Raw genomic sequence first — 21,976 nt, forward strand, 5'->3', positions numbered from 1 at the left:
ATTCTATATGCCAAACGTTAAGCCACAGGGAAATATATCCATAGTTTACATATAAATCGTATCATAGGGATTTTTTATTTTATTTATTTATTTATTTATTTATTTTTCTTAGCATTAATATATTGGAACAGCAAATAAAATAGTTGGCATTGATCCCTAATAAAACACATACCTCACTGAGCAGCCAAATGGAAGGAGTGGTCTGTTGGGAGACAACAGTGTGTTGATGGGGTAGCATGAATATATGGACTGAAGATTTTCCTCCAAGTGCACATATATACACACAGTTATAATTTCTGCTCCAAGGATGTGCAGATGTTCTTCTTGACTTCTAATTTTTGGACATTTTTTTGGAGCTAAGAGAAGTAACTGTCGATACACTATATCTTTTAAGAGGCTTACACTTGTATTATAATGTGCTTTAATTCAGGCATTAAGCCAAAACTATTCTTAGAAAATGTAATTTGGTACAGGAATCAGCTTATCAGATCCCACAAAAATTTGAGCAGAGGTGAACAGTTTCCTGGTTGCTCCTTGGGATAATACCACCATAGTACATTTCTGTGATCAAGCTAGTGTTACAATTAGTTTTGTACAGATAATTTGCTGGCTTTGAATTTATACGGTTTAACTTTAAAACAGTGTTTCTCTAACTCATTATGCTTGGAGATGTCTGAAAGGAGAACTAGTGGAAAAGCTGAAGAGCTATACATATAGATACGCATGTATATTATACTGAAGACGTGATGCCACTTTATTGGTCATAAGGGAAGTGGCTCTTGCTCAAGTGACAAATGAGGGTGCCAGTCCCCTCTGAGTCAGAAGTGCAGGCAGCTATTCAGTTGCCCACTCTGTTCTCTTCTTCTCATATGCCATTTATCTGAACTTCGTGCAGAACCATTGTCTTACAAAAGCATGAGTCTTCATGGGTGATATGATACAAGCTTTTGAGGTTCAGCATACTGCCAGAAAGACTGAGCAGGTGAAAGAAAGAAAAAGCATATCAATAAGGAATAAGAGAAATGGTAAAGGGAAAAATGCAGAAGCATCAGTATATATTTTTTTATTTATTTTTAATTCTCTGCAATGAAAATAATATTTTTAGCACAACCTACATGTTTTTAAACTGAAATACTGGAGAAAATTATTTCATATGCTAGATTTGAATGTTTCAGTAAAAGTTGAGGTTTTTACTTGGATATTTTAATTCATATTTTCTTTTTATATACATTTGAAATGAACAGTTCTGACTAAACTGAGTTGAACTTAATAAATGTTTATTCATTTTTTGAACATCCATCTTTGTTTTTTCTGGGAAACTTTTCTTCAAAATACCCTACCCACATCTACTCAGGATATTGGCTCTCATGTATCCCACTTTACTTTAAACATCTAACTTGAGTGTGCCACAGTAGATCCTGCAGGGGCATACACAGCTTCTGTCATCAACAGAAAGCACTAGGTATCTGCAGTGTGAGATAGACCACATAACTGAAATGGTCTTTGTTGCTGTCATCTCCATTCAACTCCTTGAGAGCTCTTTCTGAAATGGGTGCCTTGATTAAATGCTTATGGTCAAGTGGAATGAATCTGAATGTCAAACAGCATCCACAGAGAGAACTCATCAATTCCAAAGGAATATTTCATATAAATACTGTGAGACTGTGTTAGCATTTAATGAATCAGTAAATCAAATTTTTGAATTTGCCAGAAATAGGAATGTCCACTGAGGTCAGACGAATGCCATTATGCCCCAGAGAATATTTAGTTTTGGATACTCTATTGACCACTCACAAAGGAATTTCCATTTCTGCTTTCAGTGACCCTATCTCGGGAAAAGCTGAAGAAAGATTCTGTATAAAATTGGTCAGTGAAGAGAGATGGGATGAATTTCAAATGGCATTCTGTACTTAAGTGTTTATCTGTTTGGAGCATAAATTCTTCAGAATCTTTTGACTGAAATACAGTGTAATTGAGGATTTTGAGCTTATTGGATGCTTTATGCATTATCTTTCACTTAAACAAGCAAAAAAATAAAAATAATAAAAACCCTAAAATTACAGTGAAGTTTATGTAGTGGAAATGTTTTACTTACAAAGCTTTCTTATTTCCTTTATAATTTGCTGTCTGAAAGCAAAACAAAAGAAACAAACAAACAAACAAAAAAGTGATACTAAACCAGGTTTTATTTTGCTATAAATAAGTGTTGTTAACGTGCCTCTTAAAGTGTATACAGTTGCCTCTCTCCAACACAATGTAAATCAAGTAGCATGTATGTACGTGTGTTGAGATTTCAAGATAAATTTGTGTAGAGGGTCCTTCTTCCTTACATTTGTACTAGTTTAATTGGAATGGGAAAGTCTAGAACCAAACAGGATGTTCAATTAATTCTGTTTTACCAATCACCATTGAGACCTCTTTTTAAAATAGTTCATTTGAATAATTCATTGTTTCTAATAACACTGAATTGTTTAACGATTCTCTTTTCATTATAAAAAGGGATTATTCTCATTAGATTAATTATACATTCACTTAATTAGGCAGTCCACATTGATTATCTGCCTTTTTTAGTACATTTCCAGTTATAACCATAAAACAAAATGAAAAACAGCCTGTCAGATTAGGTAAAAGTGAAGAGCATTAGCTCTGCTCTCATTGAAGGCAGAATAGATTAACGCATTCTCTAATATTCTCACTTTTCTTTGTAATTATTTTTCACTTTTGAATTCTTGATAATTTAGAAGTTGGTTTAGCAGTTGATTTTGAAACACGTTTTTTCATTAAGTCATAGATGTGTTACTGTGAAAATTTATATATACTTACATGTGTGCATTCAATTTTCTTCTTAGATGTGATGTATGTATAATCCTTATATGTAGTTACATTATTCACAGTGCTAGATTTTTTTGTCTTTATTCTTCATTGCCTGAAGAGCAGCCTAGGAAAACTTTATTTTTCTCCCAAATATGTAATGAAAAGATCTTCTGAAGAGAACAGTGTCGTAATGAAAAATTAAACATCAAAGTTTTATTGATAGGAAAGAGAAATATCAGCTGTGACCTAGGAATGAGGTCTTACTGATTTCTTCAAGAAACTTTTATGCCAACTGAAGAAATGTCACCTAGGCTCATAGGAGGGTCAGTTTTTATCTTCATCAATGAAATGAATAAAACTGACCTCACAGTGTGTAATTCCAGTGAATGAACTGTCCATTTGCCCAACTGTCAGGTTGGCTAAATGCAGTGTATGCAAAGTAATAAATAAAAGAGTGCATGGATCTGCTCTATTGGGAATACCAGATGCTACATGGTGATTGTGTGTTGAGAAATTAAATTCCTTGATGTGATGGGGTCAGGGCCAACCAGATGCAGTACGTCCATCACTAAGTCACTTTGCCAGCCTTGCCAATATGCACTCATGAACCTTTCAGCAAATGAAAGTTTTTCTTGCCTTTTAAAATCTTTTGGAAATCCTAACACTAAATATGTCATAATCTTGTAGGGAAGCTATATGAAAAAGTTTATGATAGAACATGTACTTTTTAAGAAGGAATTTCTCCATCTTGTGCATACAGTGCTGTCAAAGTAAGATGCTTGGGATACAGCTTGTACCTGCTCCTACAGTATCAATAAATGTTATTCAAGGGACACAAGATTCATAGACCTAAAACAGGAAGAGAGATGTAACTGGCTCACATAAAAACTTCACTAATCTTCCAACCTTTTTGCTCCCAGAACTCCCCAATAACTTAGATTTAAGAAAATCTTCAGCTGCTATTAACATAGAGAGTAATTCTTAGTTCCAAAATGAAATTGAACAAGAAAGATGTATCAGAAACAGAATTATTTGGAAGAATATACTAGTTTTAAGTCGTTTGCATTTTTCTTGGCAGCTGTGAGTAACTTTAATGAGCATACAAAGACGTATTCATAAATTGTCAAGTCCTTTTTGCTGCTCTCTAGGCTGTTGCTATCATACAACATTAAAAGAAGATTATTGCAAACCACTCTAATAACTATTTATTCCAAAATCCCTTTAGAACCAATTGCTTAAGTGATGGAATGTAGTGGAGTACTTCCAAACAAGCTAGGTCACCGACCCTAAATGCTGTGGAATGTACATGTTTCTGGCTCTCCCTTTAAGTTTCTCCTTAAATCTAATCATTCTGACATCCTGAATATGTGGCTGACTCTGCTTCCTCAGCACAATATACTAGACTGTTCAAGAGTTATCATGTAGAAATTTTAGATTAGAGACAGTGCTGGAAATGTGTCTTTATGCATCTTTCATGTTGCCAAAATTTGGGATTTCTGCAGGAACTGAAAAAGCTTGTGGTGCAATGATCCCCAAAGACTTGTTAATGATTATATGTTCTGACCCATGAGTAACAACTCATTATGAAGATTTTTGAAGACAGAGCATGGAGGTGCTACAAAAGCACAACTGAATAGTTCTTTCCTATCCAAGTATCTCTTTTCCAAACCTTATATATCACCAGGTGTCTGGGGAATTATATAGGGTCCAGACTCTAGCTTAGGATTTGTAAAAACATCAGGTCCTCTGCATTATACATTTTCATCATCATTTTTATGTTTTAGTGAGAGCTTGTAGTGATCCAGATGTGGTCACAAGATCAGTCATTGAGTCCCAAAGGCTTGCAATTTAATTTTTTCTCTGTTATCTCTGGTTGTGCTCTGGATGACATCCAATGGTATATTTAGCACAACTGCAACAGATAAGTTTTTCAGACAAATAAAAGGTTTAATAAGAAAGGACTGTTCTAAGCCAGTGCTGATATTGATGTTGCAGCACCCACTGGCTTGCATAGTCTTTCTATTCATTTTATTTGCACTGAATAATCTTCTTGATAGAAAAGAATTGAGGGGATAGACTCCCCAACAGTTCTTTCAGAAAGAAAGCCAGAAAGCAGGTGGAAAGATGGAATGGGATATAAGGAACAGTAAAACAAACTGGAATGCTACTGCCATCTAGGTGATTCTAGGTGATGTAAGTTCATCTTTGTTTCCCCTGTCACATCCTACACATTCAGTGAGAAATTGTCTTAACAGGCCTTGAAAACAAGATCTTTAAGCAAACATTCCCTTGCTCTGGGAAATGCTCATTCACAGCCAATGAATCTGTTTTGAAACTCTGAGAGGAAACAGTTACATTAGGTCATGTCTGTTGACTTGGCATCTTGCAACATTGATTCATCACCCAAAAAGTTTTGAATATCAACTCAGAGGCAAGGTCTTTCCTCTCATTTCTTCCCCAGCATATTATGGAAATTTTTCCATTTAGAGAAATATCACTTGGCATCTGCTCTTTTGCTCCTGATTGGCACAGAGGTAGTGGTGGTTTCAGTCACGGTTCTGCGCATGCCAATAAGAATATAGTTCAGTTCTCAAGACATGATATTGTAGCCTTTCTGTGTGCTTCAAAGACTCACAAAATGTGTGAAGTCACTCAGAACCTGATACCTGTTTTGGTTTGAGATGGAACACTAAGTGCTTTGAAAGCTTCAACAAATATTGGGTTTCAAATCCTTGGTGTTGAATGTGCTGAAAGAACCACTAGTGAAGTTTATTATAAACAGATCACAGAATCACAGAATCACAGAATTTTCTAGGTTGGAAGAGACCTCATTTGACATTTGAGTTTATGGTCTTGATATATCCACTTCTCATGTTAAAATAGTTGTTTAAGTTGCTGCCATAGAAGGAGAAAACTCTTTTGAAGAGGATAAAATGCAGAAGATTTGGTGATGAAGGTATATCTATTTAAAAAAGCAAGTGCTAACTACTCTCTGTTGGGATTAGAAATTTTCTTCCTTCTTATTCAGAAGAAAGTTTACTCTTGTTTTTGTTTTGTTTTGTTTTTGTTTGTTTGTTTGTTTGTTTTCTGCATTAATAAAGACAGCAGGACAAGAAAGCAAGCTGGAAGCAAGTTGGAAGAGAAAACCCAAGAGCATCCCCAGAACACTCAGAATGTTTCTTTTTAAAAGTAGTAGTAGCAAGATGCACTGTTTCAGAAACCCTCTCTGTTCTGGTACAAAGTATCTTTGAATGGATGCCAGTGAGCGAAAGAGAATGAACATTTCAACTAAGGAAAGATCGGTGCAACTTTCACTTTTATCTAGTGAAATAAAAGATCATAGTGCCAGTAGGGAATAGATGAAGCCAATTCTTGAGGCACGCACTAATGCGCTTGTGCTCTGAACATGAAAGATTGTTACAAACAGGCATATCCCAACCAATTAATACCTTTTATATTACAACAAAATAGCAGGACTACCCATTCAGTTTATAGCTTTTAAACTGGTGTTTGCACAGGTCTTAACAAAATGCTTTACAAATGTTCATGGTCATTTTAGAGGGAGAATTATACAGGCTTTTATTAAAGCTCTATGCTTTATTATTATTATTATTAAAGCTCTTAATTAATTATTATTATTATTAAAGCTCTATGCTTTCATCTCTATGGATGAATAGTTGTTAAAATTTTTGACAGAAGATGAAAATCAGTTCTTTTCAACCATGGGGAACTGGAAACTGGTTTATTTTATTTTATTTTATTTTACTTTATTTTACTTTATTTTATTTTATTTTACTTTATTTTATTTTATTTTACTTTATTTTATTTTATTTTATTTTATTTTATTTTATTTTATTTTATTTTATTTTATTTTACTTTACTTTACTTTACTTTATTTTATTATTTATTTAAATTATATATATTCTTTTTCTTTTTCTTTTTTTTCAGAGATAAGTAGATTGCATATATTGTCTTATCATTTTTTCCAGTCCAATATAGACTCAAAACCACTGTTGGTGATTTGCAGGAAAATGTTTGAACAAAGCCGTAGGTATAGGATCCTTAATTTTTAATACTATTTTTGATGCTTAAGTATCTTAGAGTTTAGAGGAAAAAGAAACATGACTAAGAGGATAATGAAGTATTGACTTAGTTCCCTTTTGTCAAAGGTCTTTAAGAACTCTTGGCTACACATTTACACTCATCTCTATGCTATCTAGCAAAGATGGAAAATTCTATTTAAAGTAATAATGCTGCTCCAGACAAAGAAAAGTGTTGTTGAAGATCACATCTGGAACTGGACTGTGGATTTCCCACTCTTGTTCTGGAACAGCAATGAGAAATACTCATTCCTTGAAGGAAGAAAATCTTGGATCCAGAGCTTCTAGAAAACTATTTTCTAAAAATCTCATTCTGATTCCAAAAAACAATCAGACTACCATAATTTATGCTGTTGGCAAGACTCAGATTCATGACACCTGCAATAAGAGAGCTCTGTATGTGATGTTGGGCAGCGTCTCATAAATCACACGGTTTGCCAGCTACCTTTCAAAGAAGAAAATCCTGCATGTAAATTTGGACCCACACAAGAGGCTCCTGGATCCAGGGGCTCGTGGATCAAACTTTCTGATCCACCTTAACACTCTGCCAGTATTTTGCCCTGTCTAGTGTTCTTTTCTTGGGAAAACACATCTTTATAGCTTTGACAGAAGAAGTTCAGAAGTCGCCTTTTTATTGAAGAAATTGCAACACAAAACTGCCAATCCAATTCATTCTTCCATGAACTTAGTGTATCATTTTAAAGGAGCTGTAGCTAATGTTTTCAAAATGGGTTATCTCTACTTAGATGCCGTAAATCAAATTTAGATGTGTGAATAAATTTGGTTTGCATTTCAGGAGAACCTGGCAAATCTCAATTCTTAACTGAAAGTTTCCACCTTGTACTGTGTCTGTTTGGGATGGAGTTAACTTTTTTCATAACAGCCTGGGTGATGCTGTGTTTTGGATTGTGGCTAAAGCAGCGTTGATAAACACACCAATGTTTGGGCTGCTGCTGAACAGTGCTTGCACAATATCAAAGCTTTCTCTTTTCCCCACTCCGTCCCCAGAGGGGATACAGCTTGGACAGCTGACCCAAACTGGCCAAAGGTATATTCTATAGCATATAGTGTTATGTTTAGCAATAGAAACTGAAGTAGAGGAAGAAAAAGAGGATTTTTGGCTTCTAAGGTGAGCTTTGTTAAACAACTTGCTGGGCATCAGTCCACATATGAGAAGCAGTGAGCAATTTCCTTTTTTGTCTTTTTTTTCTCTTTTTCTTTTTTTTTTTTTTCTTTTTCCTTCACATATTAAACTGTTTTTATCTTGAACCTCAAATTTTCTTGCTTTTGTTTTTCCTTTACTGTCCCCTCATCATGCTGGGGGGTGAGCAAGCAAGTGCTTGGCTCTGGTTAGGGCAGCCCACCACACAACTGCATGCTCAAGTGTAGACTTTTCCACTAGACTGAAAAGGTAGCAGTCATTTATATTTGTAGCCCAGTCAGTTTATGGAAATGCTTAATCAGCAACCTCTGATTAAATTACCTCTACTTAGGAAATGAGTGGGGCAGTTGCAGGGTGTTCTCCTCTCTTGTTTGCAGTCAGAATTCTGTAAGAGTTTAGATGTAAATGATGCTACAGTTGGTTTCAGGAGGGTGCCATGTGTCATCTGCTACCTATCCACTTAACATGAGGTATTTCCACTGTTATTAACCCTTCAGTGCAGGAGAGAGATTTTTTTATAGGAATGCGCAGTCGAGAGTTTTCTGGAAAGTCTTACTTGTACTTAGTTGGTGTCATGGATTAATTGCAATTTGTTTTAGATAGCTTTGGTAAAACTGCAGTAAAGATTATCCTTTAATATGTTATATAAAATAATAATCCTATTATAGAGACACTCTTAAGAGTCCTGATAGTAAACAGAGAGTGAATTCCCTTTTTAAGAATTTAAAATGTTAGAGTTGTTGCTGACATTTTTGATATGTCCATGTAGACTAATGGAATGTATGCAGCCAGAATCATAGAAAAAGCCATTAATAAAAATAAGCCTTTAGCTAAAGCAGCTAGCAATGCACTTGCTTTTCAGTAAATGTAAATAATGATGTTCTATTCTAAATTAGCCTTCTTGTAGTAATCCTAAAGCATGTAGGAATTTCATAATATTTTTAGTAGTATGTTGATATTATAGACCTCTTAAAGAGCTAAGAATTAACCTAGTATATGTTGCTTAAGACAGCCAGTAAACCATTAGTATTGGTTTGAAAAGGTTTCCAAGAATGTAATTTAGTAATTAAATGGATGAAGAGAAAGAATTTTACTGTTTTAATAATGTAAATCTCAGTCGAGAAATTTGTTGATTATGTCACATTAAGTTGAATGTACCAGCTACATTCTATTACATTCGGACTAGTTATAAATATACCTAAGATAACATCTCTGTTGAGCTCCAGTGTTGAAATGTTTCATACAGACAGCTAGAAGTATGGTTCTGAAGATCTCTCCCTAAAAATCCTTGAATTATTTTTGATGAAGACAATAAAGAAATATTTTATTCCACCCTTTTGGAATTAATTAGGCTAATGATCAGTTGACATTATTTTCAGGTTCTAAGCTGCAAAATATTTTTTTTTTTTTTTTTTCACAATAATCTTCAAGGCTTAGTACATCTCAAAGCCTAAAAGGTTACGTGTTCTTTCTCTCCTCCTGTATAAAGAGTACATCCAGTTACTACCATCTTGCTTTCCTAATCTAGTACTTTCCATTATAAACAAACAAGCAAACAAACAAAACAAACAAACAACAAAAAATGCCACCCACAATATTAACAGTTTTAGGCTGGTTTGCTTTGACATTGACTTAAAGATGAGGGATGCTCTTTCAGTTCATTTGAAAGTGAATTGGAATATCAACTAAAGTTTTATTTTCAAATAATTCAGCCAAATCAGGGGATACGAACTGCCTATTGTAATTGGTAGATTGTCTGAGAATTTTCAGATTCAGAGATTGTCCTGCTGTATATAAAGCATGTCCTGATGTGGTACCAAAAAAAAGAAAAAAAAATGTAACTTTTGTCCCATTTTTTTCCCCATCTTGACATAAGGAAAGAGAGAAAATATTGACATTTTCTCATTCATAAGAGACTTCCGTTAATGACTCAAGCAATAGTTAATAATTCTGAAGATAAATTAATTTCTTATGATCAAAATTGTTCTCATATGTTTTCTTTTTATGTTTTTCCCTTCCTCTCGCTGTTCTAAGAAAGCCTTTTTGTAAATCATTTATTTCTGGAAACAACATAAAACATCATAGTGCATGAAAGGATGGCGCATAGCTGAGAGTGGATGTAACTGAAGCAAGCAAGGCTTATGCTATGAATGCAGTAAGATGTGAATGTTTTTCCAAGACTCTTTTGCAGATCTGAATATCTAAGACATAGGTGACTGTCTGAGTAAAGAATCTCCTGTCTCTTGCCAAGTTGAAATGTATCCATGGAGAAAAAGCAAAAAGCTAGGAAAGCTGTCTTTCATCACTTTTGGTATTGAGATAATTCCTTCTGCAAAAATGTTCATTGTACCCAAGCATTACTGGATTCACTGTGCCCTTACAGACCTTGCTGGCTCTGGTTAAGTGGATTTTCTGCAGAAAAATATAGAAAGCAACAGGGAATGTATGAGGAAAGGAGGCAAGAAAGAAAGAAAATCACTTACCATGAGAGGAACTCATTTTTTCATGGACTGTTGTTCCTGAAGAGGCTTGTGGCCAGTGATGACTTGGTGGACTTTTGGATGAGTGATCTGATTTTTCAAAAGTAAGATAAAAAAGGAAGGATGGGATGTTGGAGCATATAATCACCATACTTCAAGATGGCTTTTCCAAATATAAGGTTATGCAGACACAAAGTCTAGACAGCTGAAACCCTTTGAAAAGTCCATGATCCAAAAATAACATGTTTTACAAATTAGGTGTGAAAAAGTCATTAAAAGGAGCAGAACTACGGTGGTTTGAGTAGCTTCCAAAGTGTTTTCTTCTTCACAGAATCACAGAATTTCTAGGTTGGAAGAGAACTCTAGATCATCGAGTCCAACCTCTGACCTAACACTAACAAGTCCTCCACTAAACCATATCACTAAGGTTCTTCTTCAAAGGAAAACTCAATTTTGTTGAGTTTTACTAGTTGTTATTTGCCTATCTTTTGAAACTACTGTACTTTAGTTGAAGTTTGCTTAATGCTAAATTATTTATTCTTCTCTGTTTTAACTTGGTGTGATGATTACAATATTGCCATTTGTAAAAATTCAGTCACATGATTTTAGCTATCTTCAGGTGTTTTTTTTTTGTTTGTTTTTTTTTACGTGAAAGGTAAGGATTACTTAGGAAACATAAAAAACTGCAATTCTATTAGAATCATTGATATATGTGATAAAGTGTCAGTTCATCAAGGTATACATATACAAACTTTTTAAAGCAAAGTATTGCTTATAATTCTAAAGCTGGGGAAACATTTGCATATATGTATGTAGAAGTAAAAAATATATTTGATACGATCTTTGAGATATCCTTATAAAATGGGAATATATTTTGCTTGTAGAGGCTATTTGATTTTATTTCTTTTTCCTCTGAGGAAGCAAAGATCAGTATAACTATAAGCAGAAGGGCAGGTTCTTGAAGACAGGCCTCTCTCAGATCAAGGGTATAGTTTTTTGACAGCTTAGTTTTATTGTGACATTATTCCTAATCATAAATATCTTTTGTAAATATTTCAGTTAGTCATTCCTATCATATCTACTGGATTTTTCTGTATTTTCTACATTTTAATTATATTGCAATGCAGAGTAAATCAATAAATGACCAAACACTGAGTGTGGGACATCTAATTTGTTTTTGTTTTTTAATTCTTTTTTTGTATCTGTATTTTCTGAAGTATTACCTATCAGTTGTTTTACATGAATTCATGTTCATGTACTCTATTCCAGGTCAGTTCCTCCTAGAAGAATCCCGTCTAATAGAAGCAGCTGAGATGGCAAAGAAAGCAGCTGAACTCGATAATACAGAATTTGATGTTGTTTTCAATGCAGCCCATATGCTCAGGTTAGTACCTTTACATGTCTTACTTGATTTTCTTCTCTTGTTTTGGAGAAAAAAGTCTTTACAGCCTTTGCTTAAAAAGGGTTTATTTTTAAAGCTCAGGGACTGTTTTGAATAATTTAATATCTCTAGTAAGATGAAAAGAAATGTAATGAAAGTGTTGTGGGATTAGGACTATCTATTTCTAATTTTCTATGTGCTAGCTCATAATTTATTGCCTTTACAACTTCCGTTGTTCACAAGTAGGTAGTTCTTTTTACTTGCATATAAAAACAATTGTTTCTTTTGTGAAAAACATCCTGCAGGATTTCCTTTGATCTGATCTCTTAAGATTTAGGATGCATAGCATTTGAAAATTATAGATCTGGAGGTAACTAGAGAATATTGGAAATATCACCTTTTGTGTTAATATCAGTAGGGAACACTAGGATGATTAGACATCTAAATATTCTCGGGTTAATGCTGACTTTTAGACACACAGGAGCAATTACTATTATCAGAATCTATGATTTTAAATGTAGTCATATTTAATTCTGTTCTCGTATCTGAAATGAATAAAATTTTAGTTGCCTTTTTTTCCTTTTAAAGTTGTTAGACCTGGATATTCAGTAACATTGAGCTTCTGCCTGAACGTGATCATTAAATTCACATTACTTTAATAGGTATCATCCACACTTATTTCTAGGATAACTATCTAATTATTATCTATTGTTGACTTGACAGTTATGAGGATACTTGATTTCATTTAGATTACATCTATGCTCAGAAAATGGATGACAAGGAAATAAAAAATATACTTCATTAGCATAAAACAGTTATTGAGATTATTTATTTAATGAATATCTGTCACTTGGCTGTTTGTACTTTTAACACTTAGGATATGAAATGAAAGGAAAAGAAAGTGATATTAAAAAGAAGGTAGAATCAGCTTCAGCCAAGTGACCTGTGTTGTAGAATGAAGTTTTTTATACCAGGATTTTGAAATAAGCCCCAAAACATTCTTAGATATAGCTCTTACTGCTTATAGATTAGAAAAGAAGCACAGACAAATGGTTCACTGATATATAATGGTTTGACCTGCAACAGGTATATCCACTATTTTTCCTTCCTCCTGATTATTTTCTGAAACTGTCTCCTCAATTCGGGAAGTTAAAACATCTAGTTTAATTAAATAAATTCATAGACAGAAGCATAGTAAGTTAGGCATGAAAGCTGAATCCAAGCTTCAATTCAAGCTTGTTGTGGATTAAGAGAAAGAAATTGATATTGAAGTGGGTGATGCAGGATGTCCAAAATGTCTGGGAAGGTAATAGCAGTAGCTCTTTTTTTTTTTCTTTTTGCAAATTCTAATATTTTTGTATTGACTGAATGTTCTTCCCAGTGCCGTACTGTTGATTCAGGGAAGTATCATCTTTCCCTTTTGTCATTAACCTGTTTCCACCATTACCCCAAGGAGTGTCAGGAGATTTAGAAACATGAAGATGCTTATTTAGAATTGTACATAAATTCTTTATAATCTGGGTTACAGCTGCTTTGGGTGGATAAAATCACAGCATTCCCTCCAAGTTCAATTTGTTTTCTACACCAGTAATTAACAATTTTTGAAAAATTTGAACAAGGCATACACTGGAGTGCTGTGAATTAATGTTTTGTAAATTTGCAACAGAACTGTTAACTGTGTCCTAATGCCATAGCTGTATTTTAGATAGCCTGTTCTCAGTTTTGCAGTCACAAGAAAGATTCCAGCTCCTTCTGTGAGGTATTCCATCACTGTTTACTTTCTGTCTTTGTGACTAAGTCTGAAGCTGAGGTCAAGTTTGTATTATTAGTGAATCTCCTTTTTTTCCTAATTACACAAACAGTTAATCATTTTTTTGCCTGGTTGATTTCTGTAGGATCATGATAATGCAATGTCAGATGAATTGAGTCACCTGTAAGAGGAGTGAGATGTGGGATGAATGTAATAATTTATTTTCAACAGTCTGGTAACTTTTAACTTGAATAGTTCTTGCTTGTAAAATTTGTTTTCTCACAGAATTTGTTTTTCAGACAGCTATATTCAAGGGTTATGTAGCTGTTGTTTATTTTTTTGAGGTGGTTCTTAAAACAGTAACTGCTCATGCGTTTTACTTTTGTAGTGTTTGCTATGCTTTTGCTTATAGCCTCAGCTTGAAGCCTTTCGGTAAAGCTAGATACATCTGAATGGAGTGTAGTGAAGCATATATATTGGGAGTGCCTTATGGTGGCTCTAACTTCAGTGACAGAGTCATCTCTTAACATTGCTGTTTCACTTGGCAGTTGTGTACTGAGGTGAGACAGGTTTCCTGTGAACTAAGAGATGGTTGAATTTAGAATGAGGAATGGCAGTGTAGTGACAGCGCCATACTAATTTGAAACAGGAAAAGAGCTTCATGTTGTCTTCAAATGAAAACAAGCATAGGGAGAAGAGCTAAAAAGCACTTTTTTGTAGGAATATTTCTTTTTCATGCTTCTGTAAGACAATGGGTTGCTCTGGGCAACCATTGTATTACATGAAGTCATTGCATGCTTATTGGCAATTTAAAAACATAAGTTTGAATTAGAGCAGTGCTACGTGACTTGGTCTTCATTTTGCAGTGAACATCTATGTGAATATTTTGGCTTGCCAAACACACTGACTGAACATAAGGTCTAGTTGCTGGCACAATCTCACAGATACCAGTTCACCCTATATTGTTACCTACACAGATTTTATTCACTATGTAACTGCTATCGTTGTATTTAAATATGTATATGTATGGCTAACTATATCATTCCTGTAAAATTCTGTAATTGTTGTAAAACTGAAAATATGGATGAAGGGTTATATGTATGGAATGTCATTATAATTTTGGTATGACACAAAAGGTTCCATTAAGAATGACAAGTATCAAAAATCTGTTCTATTAAATACGGACCTCTTTCAGGAAAATGTCTTTTTCATAGTGGGACTGTTATCCATTATTTCACTTTAAAAAAAAAATAAAAAAAATAACAGCCTGACGCTGAAATAGCCCTTTCCATTCACTTGTTTATGTATCTAAGCCAGTTTATGTATCTAAACATTGGTGTAGTTTTTTCTCTCAAAGCAGTATTTTTTCCAGTGGTTAGCATAAACATTTAAAATGAATGTAAGTTGAATGTAACTGGGTGTCAGGAGAACCTAAGAGTAATGTGTTGTCCAGCACGTTTAGGAAGTGTCATTGGTAATCACCTGGAACTGGTGAAACACAGGAACTGGTAGGTCTGTAGGCTCAGGTAGAGAGAGATGGGAGAATAAAGAGAGAAGACATTTTTGTCCCTTGAAATAAGATTGAATGCTAGATGTTAATTGGGGAAATCAGATGTGTTTTCAAGGACAGTCCTCATGAAAAGATTTGGAATACAGGTTGAAATATACATCTTAAGTATAAAAAGGGCTCTGTCTTCCCAACTTCTCTTTACTTCTTTTCCTTCCTTTCTGTTTTATTATCAACATTTTGTCTAATGTTTTACTGCGATGTCAATTATGTTTCCTTTAGTGGTGTCCTTCCGTTTTTTGACATTGATCCAGAGCCCTTTACTGCTTAGTGGCATAGGGTTACTGCAATTTCCTACCCCTGTGCCTTTTATTTTTCTCAAGGGATAGCCATTCCAAGGCTTAACATAATGAATTTCTAGCATAGATCTCCAGTGAAAATGTGAACCAGAATTCTCCCGTATCTTAACTAAAGGAGCAGTTGCTGAATGCCTCAGTAATGGAACTGGCATTTTTCTGAACAGATTAGTTGGTGTGTGTTCGTTTATATAAGCCAATTTTAATAGATAATTATAAATTTAAATTGATTTCAGTTTGAAAATTAATGATCAGTATGTGCATGTGGGAGGAAAGCAAGCCATGTATTTCCACTTCTGGGCTAAAATTGGACAAGATTTTAATTTGTTCTATATTTACGTGCCAACAACACTTTTTTGAGCTGAAATGTATGGTCTGTGTCTGCCCCTGGATAAAGCACCTTACATGTATGGGTTTTCACTACATTCAGAAATGCTTTGTTTCCTGACAGTTCTGTGTAAACAGGAAAAAAAAAAAAGCTGTGTGACATATTTCATTTTATGTGCCTTATAGTAAGTCCTGAAATTTGGAAGTATGATATATATATATATTTATATATATATATATATTTTTTTTTCAGTAGTTTCAAGTGCTACTAATGCCCCTCAGGGGTGATACAGAAGCATGTTAAATGAGTGTTTTTAGACATTCAATTATATTTAACCACAGCAACCACTGTGTTGAAGATGCATGTCCAAAGTAATATCAAACAGTTAACAGGTATCAACTGGGTTGTACGTGTTAAATTGTTAGTCAGGAAGTGGTTTCAGGCTGCATGTGAAGTATGTGAGAAACTTCAAAGGAATTATCCATCCTCCCTTTCTCTTCCCAAGAGCAATAACTGTCTGTTAAAATATGTTGATTGGAAATAACTGCTTATCATGTATAATGTGGCTAAAGTTTAAAATTTTAGTGGATGGGAATACAAAATTAGAACAAAATGTGATCACTGAACAGCAAAGCACGTGAAACATCACATGTAACTAACAAAGTAATATCTCCAGATACATGTGCTCAGCTGACTTATTCTCAGCTAATTACTGTTCTTTGAAGGGGAAGAAAAAGTAAAAATAATAATCCATCCTGGTCTGTTTTATCCTTGTTTTCTAATTTTTCACTTGTATCATACAAATGTATCTGTAATCACATAACAAACAAGATCTCTTATATGAAGACAGCTAACTCTCTCTCCCTATTTTTTTTTCCTCCTTGGCTTCAATATTGTGACAAAGCAATAGCAAAAGATATGTAGCTTGCCAGTTGTTCCTACATATTTACCGTCTTTCTCATAACTTGTATGTGATTGAGAGATACTCCTTCAGCCAGTGGCCACAATGAAAATTTTGATAGAGTTTAAGAATGTAGAGACAAAAGAAGTAGACAGGAGTTTGAGAGACAATGTAAAAAGGGCCTGTTGAGCAAAAAAAATGCATTTGGATTTCTTTGGCAACATAATGCATTCTTTTGAATGCATTAAAATTAAAAGTGAGGGAACGAAGGTATAAAAATTAAACTACTAGGAGAATGTAGGTGCCATCTATATGAAAGGAGAAAGAAAAGAGGTGGGCTGATAGTGCTTCAGATACCCCGAGACTCATCTTATTCCCTTGCAGTATGATGTATAAGTTAAACCCACTCTTGGTCTGATGTGAGTAGGTGTTGAAATGAGAACTCATATAAATGATTTCCCTGAATCATAGAAACCTATTTTTAAGAAGTAGTATTTTCTGTATTTGGTTTCTTGAATAACAGTGTTCTTTGAGAAACAGAAAAAAATGAACTATGTTATTGTATAACATGTACCTTAATGGTTTACTGTTAGAGTATGGGTAATTACAAAAAATAAACCAGGTTTTCCTCTGGTAAAGACTGGTACATCAGTGCTTTTGCCTCAGATGAGCATTTAGCCTTCTGAAGTTCTCTCCAGTGTGCACTAATTTTCAGAAAAACTATGTACCTTTTCAGAACTAAGAAGAAAATATAATACACAAAGAGGGTTCATCAGATGAAATGGATATGCTGAACTACAATCTTTTAGATATTTTGGGTATTTGTTAAGGTAATATCCTTAAATGGTGGGGAATAGTTGCAGTATTTTTAGGTGTGCTTTTGTATGTTTGTTGGTTTGTTTTTAACCCAAGGAAACTGAAGAGTAATTATATATATATATATATGCATTCTTATAGACAAGCCAGCCTTAATGAAGAAGCTGAGAAATATTATGAAATGGCAGCAGGATTAAGACCTAATGTAAGTACCTTCTCAATGATATCTATTACGTAAACTGATGAATGTGCTGTAGTGCTGAACTGTTTATGCTGAGGAGGGACTTCGTGCTGGAACGTTTGATTTCTTGGCCTGTATCATATATGGTCAATTATAGGGTAGTCAGATAAAGTCATGCATTGGCTAGACCAATCAGTACACTTTCATGTTATCTTAGTGTAGTATTCCAGCAACAAGTCATACTTGGCTCACATATTTGAAAAAAAGATTTATAGATTTAGATTTATTTATCTACTTTTAAATGTGTCAAGTTTGGAAAGCTCTCCTAATTCCATCTATTTTCGCTAGTAACAAGATAATGAAAGGCTATTCTGTGATCTACTATTTAATGCATTTTAAATAATACATTTATGCCTTTTTTTCTGTCAGGAACTTGTGGAAAATGTTGTTGTTCAACAGACTTAAAGATGGTTTAAAGAAATGCTTATTCCTTGAAGTAAAGAAAGTAAATGCTGAAGTAAAGAAAAAAAATGCTTATTCCTTGAAGTAAAGTGAAGTAAAGAAATGCTTATTCCTTGAAGTAAAGAAATGCTTATTCCTTGAAGTGGAAATATGTAGGAATATATGAGCGCCCTGTTAAAAAAAAATAAAGTTCATTACCAATTTTATTGCATCAGGAACTAAAGGAATAAAATATTTTCTTTTTACTGTTTATTACTCAATGTTATATTTCTTTTCAATTACCTTTGGACTTTGGGAGGAAACACCACTCATGGATATAAATGGGGCAGAAATTATTTTTAAACCCTCATACTTTGTCTATTGAAGGTATCAAGTACAGAACACATTCTTGTTGTGAAATTCTATAGTGCTTAATTTGAAAATAGGTTAGCATTTTCGTTTAAAAAAATGGCAAAAGAATACAGTCTTAAAACTAAAGAATTTTGGTGCCTAATACCCCAAACTAACACTAGCTAAAACTCAAAATAAGCTAACAAAATACAAAAAAATAAAGTAACCTATTCATATGAAACTTTCATTTTCACAGTCTCTTTAAAAACAAAACAAAACAAAAACACACAAACCAACTCCAAAATCTATGTATTCCTTTAATTTGTATTTTGTGAAATTACATTTTAGACCAAAAGATAGCAACTGTCTATTAACTTAGATATTTATTGAATCAGCACTTGTTTAGCTTGACTCTCCAGTTCATTGCACACACCATTAGCACCACTGTACTGTGGAAGTCAACAGAAGGGTAAAGCTCAGTGTATCCTCTTAAGCATTTCAGTTCAGAGCAATGGCATGCTTTTGAAGCACATCTCACAGACATCTCCACTTACTGCACTCTGGTTCTCATCACTTAGTAGTATATGAATGGGATTAGTTGTATATGAATGGGATTTCTGTGAGAGGAAACTAAACGAGAAGATGCATCCAGTATACATGTACCCCAGCAGCTAATAGGGATAGCCCAGAGGAAGTCCAAATTAAAACCAATGAAACACACATTTCATGGCCAAGGATACCTTAGCATCCAAATGTTTTCCTTTCTATTGTGCTATGCCACTTGTTAGTATAGAGATATCTGTCTAAGACAAATTTCATAGAAGGTTATGAAGCTATGTCTGAATAATCTTTTGTTGGCTGTAGGTATTTTTCATATTGAAAGCAAAATGTGATTTTAACATTTAATTGTTTTGATTTATAAGAACATTATCATCTTGCATAAGAGTGTGTTATTTTACTGGTAGTATAAAATACATGTATTTTGGAGGTACGGTGATAGCCTCCTTCTTGGCATATCATTCCTCCTTGGAATGATAAACATCCCACCATCCCACCATTCCTTGTTTGCTGGTAAGGGTCTATTTTTCCTTTTGTCAACTGTGAGGGTTCTTTAGTGTTTTTTTTTTTTTTTTTCCTTTTTTTCTTTTTAATGTAAAAAATGTAACACATTTTCTCCAAGCATTCTTGGAAACAAGGTCAGCCTTGCTTGTAATTCTTAGTTCATTATTCTACCTTAAAATAATTGTTCTCTGTTTAGAAATAGTTTTATCTTAGCATCTAAATACTATTAGTTAATCAGAAGAAAAGTTAAATCTTGCTTTTTAAGTTTAAATCTAACAGGAACTCCTGTTGAGTTTCCTTTAAGAAGGAATTCACTTTTATCTTCAAGGTGCTAAAGCATAACTCTGTGGCTAACCATAATATGCATACGTTTCATGACTTCTCATAAATAATAATTACAATGGTGCAGAGTGGACAAGATGTATCAGTTTTCATTGCCAGCATCAACTGTTAGGAGAAGATTGTACAAGGGCAGTATCTCAAGAATGAAAGTCAAATGGGTAAAAGGGTAAAAGAAATCACTCAAACGAGGTTTTCTAGGTAGTAAGTAATATAAAGCAGATGTGACAATAGAGTTCCTGGTCTTTCCAAGGCAGAGTAGAATTCAAATTGGCTGGCCATAGTAAAATCCTGTGTGCTCAATTGCAATGTGTATACTGGAAAATTAAATGTGTCCGGGACTAGTCTCTAGTGTCAGGCCAATCAGCTTCTCACAGTGCATACAGATACTGTCTGAGAGACTGCAGTGGCCCAGTCCAGAGCTGTGTAGAAGCCATTTTTATGTATTGAAAATGTAGATAATAGATTTCTAATGGCCTGGAATGTTCCCTGCCCACAGTGTAATTTGTTATTTTGGATACAGCCCTTGTATTTTCTCAGTGCCTTATGAAAAATCAACTAAATGATGTGAGTCAAGATCTTAAAGAAATATCTTAATTTCAAGTAAAATATATTACTGAAGGATTTTTTTTTTATGTATCACTAATAGTCTGAAACCATTTATTTGTACAGAATTCAAATACTAGATGTATGAATGCAATATAATACACAGATGTATGCATACAAAATTCCATATGTATACATACATATATATACATTTGCGTGTATCTGTTTAATATTAGTTGCCAAGAGATCTGTTTTTACATTCCCTCACAGTGAAAATACTGCAGCATCTTTGAAGCCTCATTCCATGCAATGGGTCAGCCTTGTTCCTAGAACAATGAAGTGGTAAAAGTGTCTGTTTTACAAGTCTTCCTCCTTCGTGTGCTTGAGATAGAACCTGTTGAATCTGGTGAATGAAACTTCTCTGAAACATGCAAGCCATTTTTTTTAAGAAAGCAAACATCACATAGATTATTATGTTGTTGTAGTATTGGTGGTAATTAATTCATCATTGAATTAATTCTGATAGGACTGAAAAATACTGAAAATACTATTTATTCTCTGTGAAAAGCCATATTACAATGAATAAAGTGTTTGCCAAAATGCTATAACTGGTAAAGGAACTGCTGAACACAGCACAGGTGAATTTATATATGTATATACACACTTCCTGAACATCTTTGCTTTTGGACACTCCTTCATTTTACAAAGTGTAAAAGAATTATAACACTTTGGTATAACAGCAGCAGCAGCTGAAATGCAGTTTGGGTACAAAATTAAAAACAAATCTAGCTAGTGCTATTGAGGGTTTAGACCTAGACATTCTCTCAATAATGTTTGTGATTGGCCGTATTTACAGTAGATGTTTATTTATCCTCTATGAAAGTAATTTCCAGTCAAATTTCAGAAGAGCGGTACTTTCTGTAGAATATAGTACTTCTGTGAAAAAGAGAATTGTTTTTCTTAATCTTCACTGAAGAGGCAAGCATTCTCAAAGTTGTCTATTTATTTCCAAGTAGACTTCACAAAGTTGAGTTTCCCCTGGGGAGCTAAGGAGGAATCCAGGAAGAAATTCAGAGAATGAGTCTACTTTTATTTGCTATGAATCACTTCTTCCAGGGCTCTCTTTTCCTCCTTCGACTCCATAGGTAACCTAGAGAGATTATTTTCCCTAGTGCCTGGATCTTTTTTGAATATTTTCTGAAAAATGCATTCCCACTGCGTGTGTTTACCATGGTCAAAACAAAATCATTTTAGAGCAGTGAGAAGCCCATATGTGTTCATTCTAGCAGTGTTGGCTTGGATGTATGTTTACCATGTTAGTCTAATTTTAACAAATGCAATTACATGAAGTAATGAAAGTGCAGGTTTCTTAAACAGCAAGACGTATGCAGTGATTATTCTGAGTGGGAGTATTGCTGAGGAAAGTCTGTACTCAGAGATGGTTTCTAGGTGCTCTTCATC

At 34.0% G+C, this 21,976-nt stretch overlaps 1 protein-coding gene across 3 annotated transcripts in view; it reads left to right on the plus strand.

Annotated features, from left to right (window-relative positions):
* TMTC2 (transmembrane O-mannosyltransferase targeting cadherins 2) overlaps positions 1-21,976 on the plus strand; it is a 261,535-nt gene that overhangs the window by 219,868 nt on the left and 19,691 nt on the right. For 2 of the 3 annotated variants that reach the window (XM_082773154.1, XM_082773156.1), the window contains exons 10-11: positions 11,826-11,940; positions 17,737-17,800. In XM_082773154.1, the coding sequence (XP_082629280.1) occupies positions 11,826-11,940; positions 17,737-17,800 (179 nt within the window). Of the gene's footprint in view, positions 1-11,825; positions 11,941-17,736; positions 17,801-18,205; positions 18,447-21,976 lie in introns of those variants that run through there. The other variant, XM_082773155.1, reaches the window with a different exon arrangement.

Source organism: Aythya marila (assembly GCF_965140915.1).
Source record: "Aythya marila genome assembly, chromosome: 1".
NCBI classification, from domain to species: Eukaryota; Metazoa; Chordata; class Aves; order Anseriformes; family Anatidae; genus Aythya; species Aythya marila.